General features: G+C 35.0%; 2 protein-coding genes across 2 annotated transcripts in view; one reads left to right on the top strand and one right to left on the bottom strand.

The window, feature by feature from the left end:
* LOC129005443 (NACHT and WD repeat domain-containing protein 2-like) overlaps nt 1–4,168 on the bottom strand; it is a 31,769-nt gene extending 27,601 nt beyond the window's left edge. The window contains exon 1 of the mRNA XM_054434331.1: nt 3,708–4,168. Within this exon, the coding sequence (XP_054290306.1) occupies nt 3,708–3,775 (68 nt within the window). The 5' untranslated portion in view covers nt 3,776–4,168. The remainder of the gene's footprint in view (nt 1–3,707) is intronic.
* Nucleotides 4,169–6,721: 2,553 nt separating this feature from the next.
* Nucleotides 6,722–14,814, top strand: LOC129005436 (transmembrane protein 68-like). The gene is made up of 7 exons (XM_054434324.1): nt 6,722–6,900; nt 8,419–8,557; nt 9,710–9,804; nt 10,633–10,800; nt 11,624–11,817; nt 13,046–13,249; nt 14,076–14,814. Exons 1-7 carry the CDS (start codon nt 6,852–6,854, stop codon nt 14,187–14,189), a joined length of 963 nt encoding a protein of 320 aa, XP_054290299.1. The 5' UTR covers nt 6,722–6,851; the 3' UTR covers nt 14,190–14,814.
* Nucleotides 14,815–19,319: the final 4,505 nt, after the last annotated feature.

Raw genomic sequence — 19,319 nt, 5'->3', positions numbered from 1 at the left:
TTTGGACGTCGAACACTGATCTTGAGTAAGATTAATCACTTACGATAAAATGTTTGTATGTTTACCAATCATTAGCAATTATCTGTACAACTTGCAAGCGGATTTCCCTATGATTGTTCTGGTGGCTATAGAGAATAAATTATATTTATCAAAACAATAAGTTTCCGTCCCCTACTATGGGTATTATTTCACATTCCATACTCAAACTTAAACTCAATTACCACTTTCCTTTAGATCACTTTGCAGGAAAACTAAAACATTTTTGTGTCCCAGTTAGTCTGTTCTGACTCAAATTCATAGATTTGAAGTAGGCCTAGTGACTGACAAATCCAATCTAACGACCCCAATTCAAAAGAGTTGGTGTTGATATTTTTTGTAGGGTCTTCCAGAGCACATTTAACACCAACACTGCTCTTTGCCTTTTTAGTTCGATGGTTCTCTACATTTTTTTTCGTTCGGTATGTCTCTTTACGCCCGGTTAATGAGTACCTTTTCTTTTTCTTTGTGTACTTTTCACACCCTGGGGTTAATGATAAAGTTTTATAACGCTATAATGACCCGAGTCAACATTGCCATTAAACATCAAGTCACATACCGGTACCTCTTCACCAGAACCGAATGGTAAGTCACAGTTTCTCAAGCAACTTCCCTGTGTACTTGAAAAAAGAAAATCACTGATATATTGTAGTTCCACGTATCCCAGCGTACTTGCCATCTCGAGAAGGTAAAGTTTGGTACCACTGAACGTCTAAGATCTTGAGTAAGATTCGTCACCTACTATAAAATGTTTGTATGTTTCCCACTCATTAGCAATTATATGTACAACTTGCAAGCGGATTTCCCCATGATTATTCTGGTGGCCGTAGAGAATAAATTATATTGATAAAAACAATAAGTTTCCGTTCCCTACTATGGGTATTATTTCACATTCCATACTCAAACTTAAACTCAATTACCACTTTCCTTCAGATCACTTTGCAGGAAAACTAAAACATTTCAAAAATAAGTTAACAAATACACTTTCCTTGATCAAAATCGTGTGTTTATAAACAGAAACTCCATGTTTAATAATTGCATACTGAAAGTGAGGTTATAAAAATAATAACAAATGTCTGACAAACATTAAACAGCTGACGAATAATTTATAAACTGTGTATTATATTCTTCAAAAAGAATTGTATTGACTCGACCTTTAAAGGGCTGTAGATCGTAGCCCTTAGAAAAAACGTATAAATTCTAAGGAAGTTCGGCAAATCTACACACTATCCCCTTTAATTTGAGACATAAATCTTGTAGATCGGTCCAGTAATTACTGAGAAAACAGTGTTACAACTGTGTATTAAATATATAGATACATTATAGAACAAGCACCCGGGGTAAAACTGCGTGATATCATCTTTCAAGACTGAACACGGCCCAACATTTAGGGAGAAGCGTCAACTAAAGTAGTTCGCGACAAGGGTTAGGAACGTCAGCTGTTCAGCTGCTCTCGCCCTTAACGAACTTCTAGCACCAATAATGTAGGTATCACGAATAGGCCTACTAGAAAAGCAACTGAATGGTTCATTAACTAATAAGATTACTGGCCCGAAAGTAAACTTTATTTCAATAATGGAACTGTCTAAACCACATGTTAACTAATGTTATTGGTATGGGATTCTGACCAGTTACGCCATTTGCTTATGTTTACGATCCATACAGCTTTCTGTTCTAATATTGGTGTGTATGTATATGTGTGTAGTATGGTCAATCTCGAATAAAGTGTTCTACCTGGCCACGTCACGGTCTGTGTGTCTCGTTTTTGGAACGTCAAGACGAGTCGTACTCATCGAAGTTGTGTTATATACTTCGATGGTCGTACTGTACCGAACTATATACAATCACTTTCGATAAGGTACTTACTACATTGACTTGGTATGCTATAAGTAGAATTAATGCCTATGTAATGTACTTTAAGTTAAGGAGTCAACTTACTGTTGGAATAAATCAACAATAAACAATAAGTGTCAAAAATACCTAATGCTTCCTATATGCGGACAAAAGGAAAATAAATATTCTTATTCGAACCTGAAATTGTTATCATCTGACTCAAAGATGATAAATCTATAGGGACTGATGTTTAATAATGTACTAAACTACACCTACGTCCCAACTAACTCCTACAAAACTGTCCATAATAAAATTAGGAAACACTGCGGGATCCTGTGGGATATCAAATTTATAGTAAAGACCCTACTAGTATATAGTAACTAAATAATAAAACAGGTTGAGACTTGTATTAGCTTGTTAAAAGTGTTACTTTATAGGGAAGCAGCTATTACCGTAGGTCTCATGGTAAGACCTAGGCCCGGGACCGATTTACTTTTTCATTTTGATGTCCCCAGAGGTCAAAAACACCATTCGTTCAAATATATATCCATCAGCACGCTAACTTGAGTAATTCTTGTCCGATTTTGATAAAATTTGGTTTGAAGGTGTAAGGCGGTATAAACTTGAATGAGTTCGCGAACCTGTATAATCGGACCATGGGAACGGGGTTTAACGGGGGTTTTATGGAGTAAAAATGGGTTTTTCTCATTCCCCCCCCCTGAAAACACAAAATCTATCAATTTTTCTCCAGAGCTTTTGTAAAGAGTTTAAAAAAACAAATAATTTAGTATATCAAAGTGTTTTTGTACGATGATTGGTTACGGAGAAAATTCAAAAAATTGTTAATTTAAAATTCCCATGTTATTATCATGGATAATATTATAATATGTTGTAGTTGGCTTGTTTGTGGATATATTTTGATCAAACTTGGCGGATATATTCATTACATACTAAGCTATTGATATTTTAATAAAAAACACACTTTATTAGTTTCCCTGTAGCAGCTAACCTAGGTAGCCTACTCGTTAAACATAAATGTTTAATTTAATAGATTAATTAAAAATCAATCCAGGGAAATGGAAATTCGCTAAGTCGGCAGGTTTGCTGCAGCGGGGGTATTATATCTTAGCGCGGCATTGAATCACCAAGTAAACTAAGATTTTGAATGCATATTGTTATAGTACTCCAATTGAATTTTATGTTATATGTTAATATGTTGTACGGTGTTATGCCCATATTTCATGTAGCTTTTCTTGTTCCTGAGCAATTTGAAACTTGTGTACAATTAATTGGCTATTGACCTTTAAATATATTTTTTGTGTTGAATTATAGACGTACTAGACGAAAAAATAAGTTATAAGACTGTTTAAAGAATTTTTGCAAGGTGTCCATAAGTGAAAAGGTTCCTGTGCCGATTTCTATCAAATTACGGATTTTGCACTTACTATTTTTTTTTTTTTTTTGCATTTACGTGTTCTATCGGATAGTATACTAAGTTAGAATATGTTAGTTGGTTTATGTTTATATTTTATATGAAAAGATTAATCAAAACTGTTACATTCACAAGAGTGATTTCATTGTAAACGTTGAAATAAAATTAAATTTAAGTAGAGAGAAAACATTTAAACATTTCTGATTTTTACATTTTACAGATTTTGGAAACCCCTCAACATTTTTGTCCCCACGCGCTATTTGATAATTTCGAGTATCACGTATGTAGAAAAACTTTTTTTCAAATTGGATATATTCCCGCCAAAACCTATATATGACACGCGGACGCGGCTATCCATCAGGCAATTAGCTAGACAGTCTGGATTGGCAAATTAGTCTGTACTCACTCATCGGAGCGCTGAGAAGTTGTATCCTTGTCTTTATGAGCTTGTCCAGATGAACAACTACTGCCCATCTCTCCCAGCCGTCAACGCAGCATATCAACACGACACTCAACGTAACCACTCAACACAGCTAGGTTGACATTCTGCGTCAGCCCGCCTACGCTGTCACTGCCTATTTTTAACCTTAGCCTATTTAGAGCGGCGGATTATTACATTGACAAATTCCCGTCCAGCGTTACGAGGCGGCCAATTTTAGTTATTACTGGAAAAAAACACTTATCTAAACCAATTTCCCGATTCGCAAAACCCTATAGATCGTTTTTTGCAGATTTTATCATCGGATGATATCAACTGGAGGTAGTTTGAACACATGTTTACACTGCACTAGGTAACACTGGAATATGTACAAGTTGAAACGTATTATCACTGACTTTTCGGGCGGCAGCCGTTTCGTCGCTGTCTTAACACAGTGAGCTGTGTCGTCTGCACGCCCCTCGCCATAGCTGCCAGTGCTGCCAACCCAGCGGGCGCTCAGCCAGGAAAATAAATTTCCCTTTTGATTCCCACCTCAGGTAAGCGTGGGATTTTGGACGGGTGGGAAAGACAATATTTTGGTATTTCGTTGGAAATTTTTACTAATCATCAACATTTCTCGAAATAACGCCACGATTCAACGTAAAGATCCACAAATTTACATGTAAATACTGGTCAAAATAAAACAGGCTTATTCAAGACTCTATTACAGCTTCTTTCCATAATCTTGCAAGACTATAATTATTCCCCTACATTTTTACTTAGTAAAGTTTTTCTACGTCCATTGCGTTGATTGTTTTACTAAAGAATTCAAATTAAACTCATTTGCAACACTTTTATTTTAATTTTTATGTAACCTACCCAGGCATCTACATCTGTGGCTTTTAGTGAGCAAGGAAAATAAAATAAAAACTGTCAAAACCGACCAAACCCCTCAATTTTTTAAAATTCTACGGGGAATCGAACCCATCCTCCTGCGTTGAAGTCAGAAACGCTACTATTTCATTAGGCAACACATGTTTTATCTATGACAACACCCTCACTTTGGATATGTTCGGACGATTGTGTATGTTGCTTTTATTACTACGACGTTCAAACTGTACAACATACCTATACCAACAGGAAATTAATAATTAATGCAGGTTGATTCTGTATAATAATTTGCACTAAAAATTGCTTCGTCGAAATTCGCTGAAAATCTATATCAACAGGTATATACCAACTGGAATGATAAACAACAAATTAAATTCTGTACTGCAAATAAAGTTAACATGTGAAACTCAAAGCGGAAGAAAAATGTATGGCTCAATTCAATAAATTTTCCTTGAGCCCAATTCACACTTAAACCTTTTTGCATTTTTAAAAACTATGAAAAAAATTGCAAAACTAATTAAAACTATTTTAAGGGTACACGGTGTTCACATTTTTGTAAATCGTTGGAATCGATGCCAACTTTAACTGGCAAGTGTTTTATAGGCGTATTAGCTTGCACTTTTCGAAGAGGTTTGATAGTATTTGTAAACTTTTTTAATTGATTAAGGAAAAAGTACTGGGAAAACACATGACCATCTGTGATAAAGTTTGCCGCTCTTCTGTCTGACAGGCGCTACAGTAATCGATCGAGTAAAAGTGCTATCAGTATTACCAACTGTGCGTTATAGACACACTTGTTAAGGGACTTTATCATCTGCGAGAGACAGCCTGCATCCGCAAGTGGTACCAACGTAACCGTTGATACCTCTATATTTTTATTACGTTTGGCAGGATTCCTTGTTTTTTATTTCTAGTTCTAGGTTCACATGAAATAAGCTTTAGCTGATTTTAACGGAATATATCATTATTTTAGTTTTGAAATATATATAAAAAAAAAATAATAATAATAACTATTTCATGATAGAAAATTGGATCGAAGAAGGGGGGGGGCTGTTTAGTTTGAAGGATAGTTTTTCTTAAAACATAATATGTATTCTTATAGTAAAATGAATCCATACTGGGACGGGTGGCGTCGTCCTGTAATCCAGCTACTAGGAGGTCACGAATTGTGGATATTTATAGGCATAAACTGTGGAAGCGATGCTCCCTGGTGTGGATTAACGTCCGCACGAGTGAGTACTTGACTATCCGCAGTACTATCCTGATAATTAGACAAATTCGTTAAATACCAAGGGGAAAATGTGGTTCGGATTCCACTCTAAACTGTAGGTCCCTTAGTTGCCATTAGCTATAAGGGCTATTAATTATCAGCTGTGTCTAAGGAACATGTCGGCCTTAGTCACTAACAAGACTACAAGATCGCGCCACTCATCCTACACTCATCCATCACTCATATTTGGGTTAAAATACGCACATAGTGGCGTCCCCATCTTAAATAATTTATAATTAATACAAATTAAACAAATTGGCTCTAGACATTTTTTATCGTTAATAGATGAGGAAACAAATTAAAACTATGCGTATTTATTATTCACTGAGCTTAGTTTTATAGAGATTAAGTAACTTATAATATATGTGTAGCATAGTTATTGTATAAAACATTTTAACTAATTAATTATTTTTTCAAGTCGTTTAGTTTGCGACTAGCAGGGTAAAATACAATGATTTTGGTGTTGCCTTCTACGACCATTGATAATGGGAGCTTTATTCTAACATTTTAAGATCGACATAGTGTTTGGTTTTCAATCCGACGATGCCATCGTCAATTAAAATGACACTGATGACTGATGCTCTATAATCAAAGGCACTAGTTGGCTTCGAAACTATCTTCACTCGCTCTAGTCAGCTGAACCGAACCTTTTTCTTTCAAACCCAGCTCCTCCAGCTGTTCGACAAATTTGGCCAATGGCCAATGAGGTTTTGTATTCATTTACGCTGTCTAATCCTAATGTCATTTAATAAGTTTTCTAGGTTATTTATAAATAATGTTTATTTAAAATTGAAAATATTGTATAGCCTATAGCCTATCTTGTGATCGTTTAGTAATTTATCATTATAGTCCTAATGTATAATTGGTTTTAATTTGCGTAAAAAATCGTATTAATGAGAAACGTGTATAGTTAATGTAAATAAGACTCAATATTTTTCGGTGTTGTATAAGTTAGCCTATTACTGTTAAAAATGTACAAGTTTTTCAGCAATATTCTTTACTACATTGAGAAATATTGTGGTAAGCTGAGGCTAACTTAGTTTAGGCTTAGATAATTAATTTCAGAAGTAAACAGACAATAAGATCTTATTACCTTGGACCAAGCTTTAACTTAGTGCAAGGTGTGGGTACTTAGGCAACAACTAAGTTTTTTTTCTAACTTCCACTGTGTAATCACTTGCACAACTAGAAATAAAGGTGAGTCGAGTGAAGTATAGCCATAGAGCGGCTGCCGTAATTCCCAAACTGCATGGGATATTATTGACATTGTGAAATAGGTTTGGCAAATTCATCTTGATATTACCTAACACCTAACCAGACGTTAATACTGCATTTGATGTTAGGGAATGCCCCTTAAAAAACTTTCAAGGTCTTTTTTTGAACCCACTAAAGATACAGTTTCTTAACTGGGCTACGCTAATATTGATTGAAACTATCGAATTGAAAATATTGATTAGCCTAATAATCGATCATTTATAATATATCTATTGAAAATTAAAGTATCATAACTTAACCTAACCAACCAAACTTGCTGATGGTGAAAAAATCTCATGAAGGTTTACTAATCGGATCGATAGTTTCAACCAATATTAGCGTAGCCCAGTTAAGAAACTACCCTCCACTATAATTTTAAAGTACAACACGGTCCCTACGAGTTCATACGCCAGCCGGCAGTTGATGTGGAAAGTCTGATCCCTAGCCAATTATGTAAAGCTTTAAAACTTAGTTTGCTTCTGTGAAAGGTCTTTAATTTTTTTCATACACTTATTGTACCTATTAACTTACTAATAACCTTGTATTAGGTGTATGATAAGGTTAAGTTTACCTCTGCGTTTGCAAATATTTAGGCCTAGTAAAAAAAAATTTCAAAAACGAGCTAAGCAATATGGAATTGATTGCACTCTACGGACTTAGACTTTGGAGTTATTGCACCAAATTCAATTCCAGGCATTTTTGTCACGGTAAATAGATACTGGTTAAGACAGGCCCGCTTTGTCCACATGACTGTGGGAAAAGATCAAATTTAGCCACATTCACGGAAGATAATGATCAGTGGAAGATGAAATTACAATTTTGCCGCAATCGCGGGAGACGATTACGATGTCCACACGGTCGCGAGGGATTATCAGAAGTTTACAGCGATCGCATGCAATTACAACAACCATTTTTTTCCAAATTTTGGCGTCCCACAAAAAAGCCAGTTGTCCTGCACCCTAGGCACGTGCCTATTCGGTAAATCGGCCCTGGGTACAGGTGATTATTTCTGTCAGGGTGCAGTGGTAGCTTCTACGGTGTGTCTGACTGATCTAATGTGAAATTGTTTCTAGTGTAGAGTTTTCCATTATTGAACCAATTTAATTTGGTGTTTTACTGACACATAAAGTAAGCTTAGTAAATAGTTTATCATAATTTCTATTTATAATCTGTTTCCCATTAAGTTAATGCTCCAGATACATTAATAGTAAACTATAATAGTCAGTAACATAGTTAAGGGTCTGAAAGTATTTAATAAGTGAAATTCAATTATTTCTGTTTCAGTGGATTACATTGATGTGGACTACTCACTGTGGGTTTCCTGGCTACTTTTACCTCTGATTGTCTCATTTATGCTTCCATTGTTTATTGTTTTACTTTTATACATGAATGCAGTGATACTGTACATATACAAACTCCATAGGTATGCAAACATTTACCTTCATGCGTGGATCAAATCTTTTTGTCTGGGTTTAATATTTCTTTCTCTAACATCCTTTAACATATTTTGGACAGTTAAGGCTTAGTTACTAAGGTTAAGTTTAGGCTTACAAACTATTAGGCCTCCCCAGGGTGCAGAATAGCAGGCTTGTCAATGGCATAGAGGTGGGGCGTTATTTAACACAATTGGATACCCTCTACCGCAGCAAACCTGCTAGCCTATTAGGCCAACTGAATGTTTTTTTTCACCCTGGTAATAGATTTCTGAGAATATCCTATTATTTTAGGAACACCGTCTGGACTGTTTAAAGGGATAAATGAAATAACTATTTTGCTGATTGTGTGTTTCTAATAACAGCGAGCATCACAAAATAATAATACCTTGGTAAATTGAAAATGCATTTTTTTTTGTTATGTCATCTAACTGTTAGAACGAGCAAGTGGAATAGTGACGATCACGTTTTTCTATTAATGCCAAGCATATAAAAAAATAATATAGTAGCTTACTTTGGTACCTTATACGATTATTTCTGTAACTGTAATGTTGTCTACTGTTAGAACGAGCCAGTGAAATAAAGTTGATTGTGACTTCCTATTGACAGCGAGTATTACGAAATAATATAGTAGCCTACTGGTACTTTGGTAGTGAAATTATTTGTTGTAATGTAGGCTAGCTGAACTTTTTGAATGAGCAAGTGAAATAATGTCCTTCTCTTCTTACTTAAGGTGACCGGCTGTAATGTTTGACGAGGAATTAATTTGGAGCCAAAATTATTGTATTATTTAACTAATCACCGAAAAGCTATGAAACTTTCCTCACGATTATTGCAAAGTAACGGTATTTTCCATCTCTAGTATGACCTAGAGATCCTACTAAAACCAATTCCTTAGACATATCAAAACTAATCCTATCCGATGCTTGTGAGTACACTCTGGATAGTTTTACAATCTAGTCCACTCGAAATCTGGTTTGAGACAGGAAATTTGCCAGTACAATAGACTTTTTCCGTAGTTTTTTTTAGCAGCTATTGGACAAATGCAAAGAGTGCGCCACCTAATACGGTAAAAAGGACAATAGAAAAACTTATTTACCACCCATCTTTACACTTACTATTTGCTATATCTTGCGTTTCAGGTACAGATTAAGAGATGCCTTTGAGACAGATATTTATGACGGTGCAAGAAAACTTATAGCTGCAATTTGGGACGCACATGGATATATTTGGCATGGTAAGAGAAAGTTAATTTAGTTTTATATACGTCCTCTAAATAATTTTGTCAGTTACCCTAAATCATATATCACATATTGCAGCTTCCCTAAAGGTGTCGGTTCGATCCTGGAAAAAGTGTAGCTTTTTGAGGTTTCAAAACTGGACCCAGCTGTCTTTGATCATCCGACTCTCAGTAAATAGTCTTGACTAATGAAACAGCTGGTCTTAGTCAGTAAGAAAGCTTCACAATATACTCAATTCTACACTCATCCTTCACTCATATTTAAGTTAAAATATGCACAGGTGGCGTCACCATCGCATATGAATATAAATATTCTAATAGGTAAGACAATAGTAGGTACTAGTAGGTAGCTAAAAGTTAGTAGCTTGAGTACGTTATTATGAAAATGTTTGAATAAGGTCTTCTGGACCTTGGTCACTAGTCATGCTTGGTCATAAGCTTGCCTGAATCAAGTGAGATATGGTAGGTACTGATGTTCTTGAGATTTTACAGACCTTTAAACTCAGAGTCAACGTTAACCCCAGTTACTATGCAGTCTGAGAACAAAGGTTATTTATTTTTTTACTTGATTACATTTAGAGTCTTTTTGAGCCACAATATTTTCTATAGACATTAATTACTGCAATAGGGTAGATGTAAACACACATTTCAGGAAGTATTTTTACACTGACATGTTGGGTAATTTATCTTGTAGGCCTATGTTATCATACTTTCTCTTCCTTTGTTGGTTTCCAAATAAAACAATTCACTCCAGACCGATTTTATTACATTAATTTCTTACCAATCGAATTTGAAAGAAACACCCTTTTGATTTGTTGGTTTTAGGTTATGAGGTGAAAGGTCTTGAGAACATTCCCGAGAGTACACCAGCATTGTTCATTTACTACCACGGTGCCATTCCTATAGACTTGTATTATTTTTTATCAAGAGTATATCTACTTAAAAATCGTCTAATCCATTCTGTTGGTGACAGATTCCTGTTCAAAATACCAGGTAAGTTAAAATATTTTACATTCACACGTACTGTATAGTAAACTGATATTAACTTGAGAAGTGTTTAAACAAGTGCACAAACATGCCCGGCTGGCAAAAGTATTAACAGCATTTCAGGGATGAACATTGATAGTGGATGTTTTCGAAACATAGATGGTAGGTTAGCGATGTTTTTGATAGCCTACATCAATGTTCTCAACGGAAATCAATGTTTTTGGCCAACAATTCAAATATAATACTAATGAAAATTTGAATGTAGTCTTGGAAAGAAGTTAAGTTTTTGTATTTAATCTATTTTGGTGGAATAGCCTATTGAGTCCAAAAGTATTTAGTCAAGAGTAGATTGAGAGTGAGATAACTGTATCTCGTTGAGGTGCTTGTTCTAAATCCTGCCAAAGACAGTTCAAAAATCAAATTTCAAATTTTGATTTTATGCCCAACAAATATATAGTGCTTCAAAAGTTAGAAATTTTGATAATTTTTATTTATATATTTTGTTTTTTAGTGCACACTTTTAGCACCTTATTCAAGTTCAGGTTCTTCTGAAGGGATTGGGTTTCATTTTAATATTTAAAGATGTATAGAATCGGAGATATTTGATAAAACACAGAGCCCTGTAATCGCTGAAAATGCCAAATGGGCACTCCAACGTCAGAAAAATGGCTGCCATAGGTGGATAAATTTAAATAAGGAATATTTGCACTTCCAATGACATGTGCTTTTGGCTAAAAAATATGAAAACAAAAATCTTGAAGCAACCAAATATTTCTTTTCTGGACCATTTTATGGATTGACACCTAACTAAATGTTCTCTTCCTCCTAGGTTGGGCCATCATTGCGGAAGCTCTCAAAGTGATTCCAGGAACGATACAGTCGTGTTCGGCCATCCTCAAGGAGAACAATCTCCTGGCCATCTCTCCGGGCGGAGTGTACGAAGCTCAGTTCTCTGACTCGTACTACAGGCTCATGTGGAAGAAGAGGCTAGGTTTTGCTCGGGTGGCACTTGATGCCCAAGTCGTAGGTTTCAATTTCTTTCTTCGTTAATGTAAAATATAGCCTACTCGTTTTAGATAGGCTCTTTGTACTCTTGCTAGTTTACCTTTGTATGTAGGGCATTATTTTACTGTAGTAAAAGATCCCAAATTAATATCTGTGTACGGTATAATCATTTATGTAGTGAGTTACTGTTAATTCTTTGAGAACCAGGGCTAAAATTGAAGGGGGAATGTGTTCCGGGACATTATTTTCTAGAGAAAATATTTAAAGTTTTGAACAACTTAACAAATAATAATACTGCATAATGTTTGACTGCTTTTGTAGTGCCTTGACACAATTTGGGGGGAGGGGGGGAGGATAATGAAATGAATGTTAAAGGATGGGTCTTTGCTTCCACTAGGTTTCATTATACCTCAAATTGTTGAAATCAAGCATAGGTGGAAACTGGTCTTAAATTACTGACAGCTTCAGTCTATTTTAGCGAAGAAAAATGGGTTCTTGAGTATTAAACGGAGGCCACCTAACCTACAGTTTCTTAACTTAGCTATGATAATACTGATTATTAGTAAACCTTCATTCGATGTTTTCACTATCAGCAAGTTTGGTTGGTTAGGTTAGGTTATGATAGTTTAATTTTATAACTGATATAGCTGACCAGACACAGTGACAGGCGATGACAGGTAATGGCGCGCGCTCCGGTCAACGACCCTGACCTTGGCCTACTTGGAGGGGATTCTGCGAGTAGACACATGACTCATCTGATAACGCTCAACTCACAACAATACTAGAATAGTTCTACTACAACATCTATAACAATTTAACCCTCTATAAGTGCCGCGGCGTGTTTCGTAATGGTGGCCTCCGTTTAATACTCAAGTACCGAAAAATGTTTTATTTACTAAATCACACCAAACTTAGAAAGACCATTGAAATTTTTACATATGTAGCATTTGTATGGTAGGAGTATATTCTTTTATTTAAGAGGAACCAACGTGTTAAATAGTACAGATAATTTTATACCATGGATTACCATACATCTTGTAAGACCCGACCATTTGCTAGGCCTAATCCTTTTTTCTATATTAAGTTATGTGGGTAGGCCCAGTGTGTATGCTAACAAAATATACGTATATGGAATGTTAACCAAATTTATTTATAATGTTATAATCACAGTTTCATATTTTTGTACAATGAAAATCACTGTTTCAACATTGGTCCTGTATATCTGACATTTTCACTTTGTTTTCAGCCAATAATCCCCATATTCACCCAGAATGTGCGGGAGTCATTCAGATCAGTCGGGTTCTTTCGCAGAGTTTGGCTCAAGCTGTACCAGTGGACCAAGTTTCCTCTGGTGCCCATTTACGGCGGATTCCCTGTGAAGCTGAGGACTCATGTCGGAACTCCAATCCCTTACGATGGCTCACTGTCACCCGAGGACTTGGCAGTTATTGTAAGTAGCACAATTGTGTTCTTTTTATCGTACTACTTTCAATTTAAATCCATTAAAACTATTGGTTTAAACAACAATGGTAAAAGTCAGTTTTTTTGTGATTTTACTTCAACTATAATCTGCTAAGCCTTTTCTATTCTCGTCTCTCCAGGTAAAGCTTCTCTTTTACGTACTGTTGGAGGTCTATTTTCACAATTCATTTTAATTCTAGGGGTCAATGTGCCATACATTTACTTTGGGTTAGGCCGTGTCCAGTCAAAATGTTAACGATTCTCAGACATAAATCAGATCCAGTCAAAATCGGGTTGCTTTGGAAAGTATTGATAAGTTTAAAATTAATTGTTATTGTTATACTACAATTACTTTGTACGTCTTCTGGGATCACAGCGAAATTGTGCACATTTCCTGTGGTTGCAGCGAAATTGTGAATTCCTTGTGGACTAAATTGTGTGACTATTGTATTTGTTGAGTAAGTTTCTGTACGTATGACATAATGGATAGAAAGTATGAGTGTGCGTCAAAAATTGATTTAAAATCAGCTTTTAATTTAATATTCATATAAGACTACTAACTTGGTGGGAAAAATGCAGCTGCTTTATTTATTTTGTTCGTGACTTCTAGTGCAACAGTGCCATGTTTGTTACTATATACCATCTAGGTAAATAAAATATTCTACATTTTTTGGAGTACCAGTATGTGGTTTTATAATTTTAAGGTGACAGGATTTATGTCACTTACATTATTTTAATTTTATTCAAAATTTCCAACTTTTCTTGTACTTTTGTGTATTGTACTACATTGTGTTTTTCTGCATGGCATTTTCCAGGTAGGAAGTGCTCTTGAGGAGCTTATCGCCAACAACCAGAGAATCCCAGGAAGTATCCTGCGTGCATTGATGGAGAGGTTTTACGAACCAAAAAGCAGCGTGAAGAACAAATGATGCAAGGTTGTATGAGTGTTGTAGAACACTTTGGACTATAGAACACTTCAGGGTAGTTAGTTGTATACCAAGCCATGGTGAGGCAGGGAAGGCTACATACAATCAAAATACGGTGTTCACTTAGTGTATTAACGTTACATTAAACTTACGACTTGAAATCATAACTCAATGCTATTGAGAAAATCAGTACAAGTATTTGATTTATTTTTATTAGATATATTTACGTTGTTGACACAAACATGATTCTCGTGAGATATGTTTTTTGGATTTTTAAATCTTTGGTTTATGATTTTGAGATTTTAATTTGACCTAAAACACTCAGCTGTGTTGCTAGTTGAACTTTGCTTTATGTTTGGTTGTGATTTAGTTTGGTTTTCTTATGGATCTCGATAAGTGCTCCCATGGATTTTATTTAATTTCATGATGAATGATTTTATTTAAATATTACTTAAGTTAAGGACTTCAGCGTTCCATAACCTCTCTCTATTAAATGTTTAAGTAAAACTGAATTTGGGTACGGTTTTATTATTTGATGTGCTATAGCACAATTTTACTGTGTAGGGAAGGAAACTAAAGGATTGTTATGGATGGATAGGGATGGTAAAATCATCCAGCAGATACCTCATATTCCTTTTAGCGAATTTCCCATATAGGGAATAAGCTATTACCGTAGTACTCATGGTAAGACCTGGACCCGGGACCGATTTTTTTTTTCGTTTTGAGGTCCCTAGAGGCCAAAAACAGCAACCGTTCAAATTCATATATATATATATATTTATATATATATTTATATATATATTTATATATATATATATATATGTGTCCGTTAGCGCGATAACTCGAGCAAAAATGATCCGATTTTGATGAAATTTGGTACAAACGTGTAAACCTACGTTTATTCAAACGAGTTCGCGAACCAGCATGATCGGGCTATGGGAACGGGGGTTAATGGGGGCTTTTATGGGGTAAAAATGGGTTTTTCCCATTTTTGACCCAAAAAACTTAAATTTTTGCAATTTCTTTCCAAACTATTTTGTAGAGCTTAAAAAAACATATAATTTAATATATTGAAGCGTTATAATACGCCTAATGGTTACGGAGAAAATTCAAAAAAATTGTAAATTTAAAATTCCCATGTTATTCTTATGGAGGATAAGTAAACTGTTGTAGTTTGCTTATTTATTAACATATTTTGCCCAAATTTGGAAAATGTTTTTATTTCTTACTAACTATTAACATTTTACATAAAAACACTTTAACCCTCCCTGTTGCAGCAAACCTAAGTATGTGTTAAACTGATTCGATTTAAATAGGGAATAAATGTGATATTTTTAAGGAGACATTTTAGTGTAAATCCAATCAGGCAAATGGAAATTCGCTTAGTCTGCAGGTTTGCTGCGGCGGGGGTATTTTCTTAGTTGCTTTCTAAAAGTAACTAAAAATCAGATAACCTCATATACTGGTATTTTGTGAGTATTTAAATAATAGGCTGTGTGTTAATTATCTTCCCATATTAGTTAACGCCATTCGTAAAATATCTAAAACAAATAGGTTTGTTATTTACATGTAAGTCATGTTATATTTTATGAAGACCTAATTACTTCTGTTAATTAGTTAAGGATAACAATGCTAATACCTGGACAGTCAGACTAGTACTGTATAATAAACTAGTCATGATTTAAGAAAACCGGAATCCTAAAAATTCCTTACCAAAATAAAACTTAAAAATGTAACAGTATTTCTGAAATATTGAAACACTGCAATATTTTAGCTACAAACTATGGATATTGTCAACCTTTTTATAAGGACTTATTTCGTTCCCATCGTATGAATGACCAAATTGTAGTCTTGAAATAACGTGTTGGAGGGTTTGTTATTTCTGTAGCAGGCGTTATTTCATCAGGTGCCACCCCCATTTTCTCTCATACCCCTACATAATCTTCCTATAAGGTACTTAAAACGGTTAAAAAATAAAGAGATTTCTTCACATAAATGGTATGTGGTAAATCACAGACGGTAACAGGCTCTACTCATAGAAGTGGAGATAGAGTTGACAAATTTGTGTTTTTCTGTCTTCCTTTAATTTCCTATCTTATTTTTGCCAATGACTTCTGAAAATTTTTTTTACATTGCAAATAAAAATTTAATTTATGTAACACGGCAATGGCAGGTGGTTGGTAATAATGGGTATGGCCGAATGAATACACTTTTATTACGGTACTCGAAAATGTGTGCCAAGTTTGGCTAACCAACATTTTTGGTCGGAAAGGTGCCCTAAACAATTTCTATTAATCCAAATAAATAAATATTTAAGATAATTTAAATAGCTGAGAATTTTCAGAACTTGTGTTGAATACAATAAAGGCGATGTCTGTATTTTTACATTTAGGCCTAAAACCCCCTTATTTTGTGCAATTCTTTTAGAGTTGATCGGTGCTAATTGACCTTGAGTATATTTAGGTATTGATGCCAATAATTGTGTATTAGTTTAGTATTATTGTGGTGTAAGGTGGTACATTCCTCGTCAAGTGTTAACGGTTTTAACAAATTATACGTTTGTGGCCATTATACTTATGTATCTGTGTTATACTTTAATTTTATACTCTGTGTATTTTGTACTTAACTTAGTGAATCCGGTCAAACATATTTATAGCTACTGTTTATTTGAATTGTTATGTTATTTATGACAAAGTATAATGATTGTACTGAAAAAATGTATATGTAAATATACTGTTGTATGTTAATAATTCTTTTCATTTATTTTCCACTCGTTTCATTGATGTTTTATGCTCGTTTTGTCTGGACAAACTCCCCTGCCACCCTCTTTCACTACCCTTTAAAGTAATATTTTTTTTTCTGTAATAACCTTCAAAATTTGCTATCTTCAAAAATGTGCATGAACACGTTCTGTTCATTTTACCCAGATAGTTGAGTTACAAAATAAGTAAAACCTACTTAAACATTAAATTACATCTCTTAATAACAATCACATTACCTAATATTAATATTGAAGTAATAATTTAAAATGAAAACAAATCCAATTATATATGACAGGTTGCCGAATGAAACAACAAACTTTGCAACAAATTAATAAAATAATGTAACTTTTGACTTGGTGTATTAACAAATTTATGAACACAAAATTCTAGCTTAAGAGAAAATACAATTCCGAACTAGAATCCGCGCTAAGTTATAGGCCTACAATAACAAGATAAAGATTGACATGATTAATTCCATTTTAGAAAGAGGGGGGAAAGGCGACGCGGAACTAAAGGCGACAGACCGAAATGAATTTAGAATTTTGACTAACTTTAGCTGAGTGCCTTCCGTCCGTAGCCAAGTTGGCCGTGGAGGAGCATCAGCCAATGACGTTAGTTCACTGCTGTATAGTGCTGCTGCCTAACGATCACTTGGGGTGTTAGACAAACTGTAGTTGCGCAGTTACCGGGTTCAGCGAGGAATTTGCTGAGAAGAGCTCAGCGAATTCCAGCCATGTGCATGACACTTCTTGAAACATTGGCCAGGCCTGACCGAATATTATGGTTGCCGGAATATGCCATGGTGAGGCAACTGGGCTGACGCAGAAGTTAGGAGGTTAAAAAAGTTCAATATTACAGACCCTCCTTTAATATTTGAAATAAAGCAAAGATTTTGTGATGGTATTGACAGGGTTTCTTGAGGGTGTAGCAAAAAAACCTCTCCAGCTGATATGTAATGGGTCTGGGAATTTTTGGAGCCGTCACATATACATTTGACCTAAACATAGTTAAGTGATAATGATTATTTACATTTTAGGCTGATGTTGGCTAAAGTTTAATGCTCAGTTGACCTTCCACCATTGAATTTGGGAAATCGAAGTAGACATTCCATGGTGTGGCTATTCTCAATTTTTCGCTTAAAAATATAACATTCTTTAACCACTCACATAGTGTGCTGTAAAAATTGTATTTTCTCTGATAATTTTGGTACTACGGTAAATTAATGTCACTTAGAAGATACTATAGCATCAAGTAGTCCTTTCATTTTGGCTTGGTTAAAAAGTTTGATTAGACAATCGGTAATCGGTGCTCTCTGTTGGCGATTCAATTCAACTACGTCGATTCTCATTCTAGAATTGGTAACATCTAACATGGTAATGGAATGCAAACTACTCTACGAAGTCAAATCTTCTGCTCACCGGAAAATTTCAGAAAGAAGGTCGTTTGTAGTTTATGACTTTGACTTTCATTCTTGAGCTCCTAAGGGAGAGAGGGCAAAGAGCCTCGACAGTCACTATCATAAAGTCCCTCTGGTCAGCCAACTTGTTTTGCTGTAGCGCTTTTGGTGACATTGTTTTCTCCAACCCTTTTTCCACAGTCCACCTATGGTTCTTAATTTTTCTATTTAGAATTCCATTCCGAGGTCTCATCTCTTCAACTGTCTTACAACAGGTTCTTGGTGGATTTTAGAACTGACTGTATGAAAGGTGTTCAAAAAAGGCAGGGACATAACTTACCTAGTAATTCCTTGGGTTTAAATAAATAAAACAGTTATAACATAATTTTTCGATTAGCGTCTATCTTTATGTGTTTACAGCAAAAACATTCACTACTCCTTAACGGTTTGAGCTACAGCGTTGAGATTCTGCAAAAGATTTTTGTCTTGTTGACCGGTTATTTTGTGTAAAATGAGAATAAAACCCTTTATTTGTTTCAAAATAGTGGGTATTTTAAATATTTGATGCCAACATTAAAAAAAAAAAACTGTTTTCCTACAGTTACCTAACAATGTACATGTTCTCTCACTGATTTGAGAAAACAAAGTGGCCAATTCGCTCATCAGTGAGACAATGTTAACATTGTCTCACTCTAATTACTTTGTCTCACTCCAGATTTGCAACGTGAAGGCTTGAAATAGTGAGCGCGTAACATGCAGGCAACGTCGTATGCGCGCGAAATACGTTGGCAGCACTGGCTGTAAATCAGCTGGTCAGCTGTTGTACTGTTGTATTTGTCACTTCACGTTAAATGTTATATTAAAAGTTCACTTCTGTGTAAAAATAGGTTATGTTTCTTCACCAATTTATTTGTTTTATGGTAACTGTAGGAAAAGTATAATGTGCAACTCGAGTTCAAAGTACAATTGCCTCAC

Source organism: Macrosteles quadrilineatus, unplaced genomic scaffold (genome assembly GCF_028750875.1).
Source record: "Macrosteles quadrilineatus isolate MER2022 unplaced genomic scaffold, UCM_ALF_1.0 Scaffold_21__1_contigs__length_2333173, whole genome shotgun sequence".
In the NCBI taxonomy this organism is placed as follows: domain Eukaryota; kingdom Metazoa; phylum Arthropoda; class Insecta; order Hemiptera; family Cicadellidae; genus Macrosteles; species Macrosteles quadrilineatus.
The sequence above is the reverse complement of the archived record's forward strand: the minus strand, read 5'-3'. Positions and strand labels throughout refer to the sequence as shown.

Coding starts and splice junctions, on each gene's coding strand:
- LOC129005436 (XM_054434324.1), top strand. CDS start 6,852: ATGTACAAGTTTTTCAGCAATATTCTTTACTACATTGAGAAATATTGT. Junction 9,805..10,632: donor ACATGGATATATTTGGCATG/GTAAGAGAAAGT, acceptor TGTTGGTTTTAG/GTTATGAGGTGAAAGGTCTT. Junction 11,818..13,045: donor TGGCACTTGATGCCCAAGTC/GTAGGTTTCAAT, acceptor CTTTGTTTTCAG/CCAATAATCCCCATATTCAC.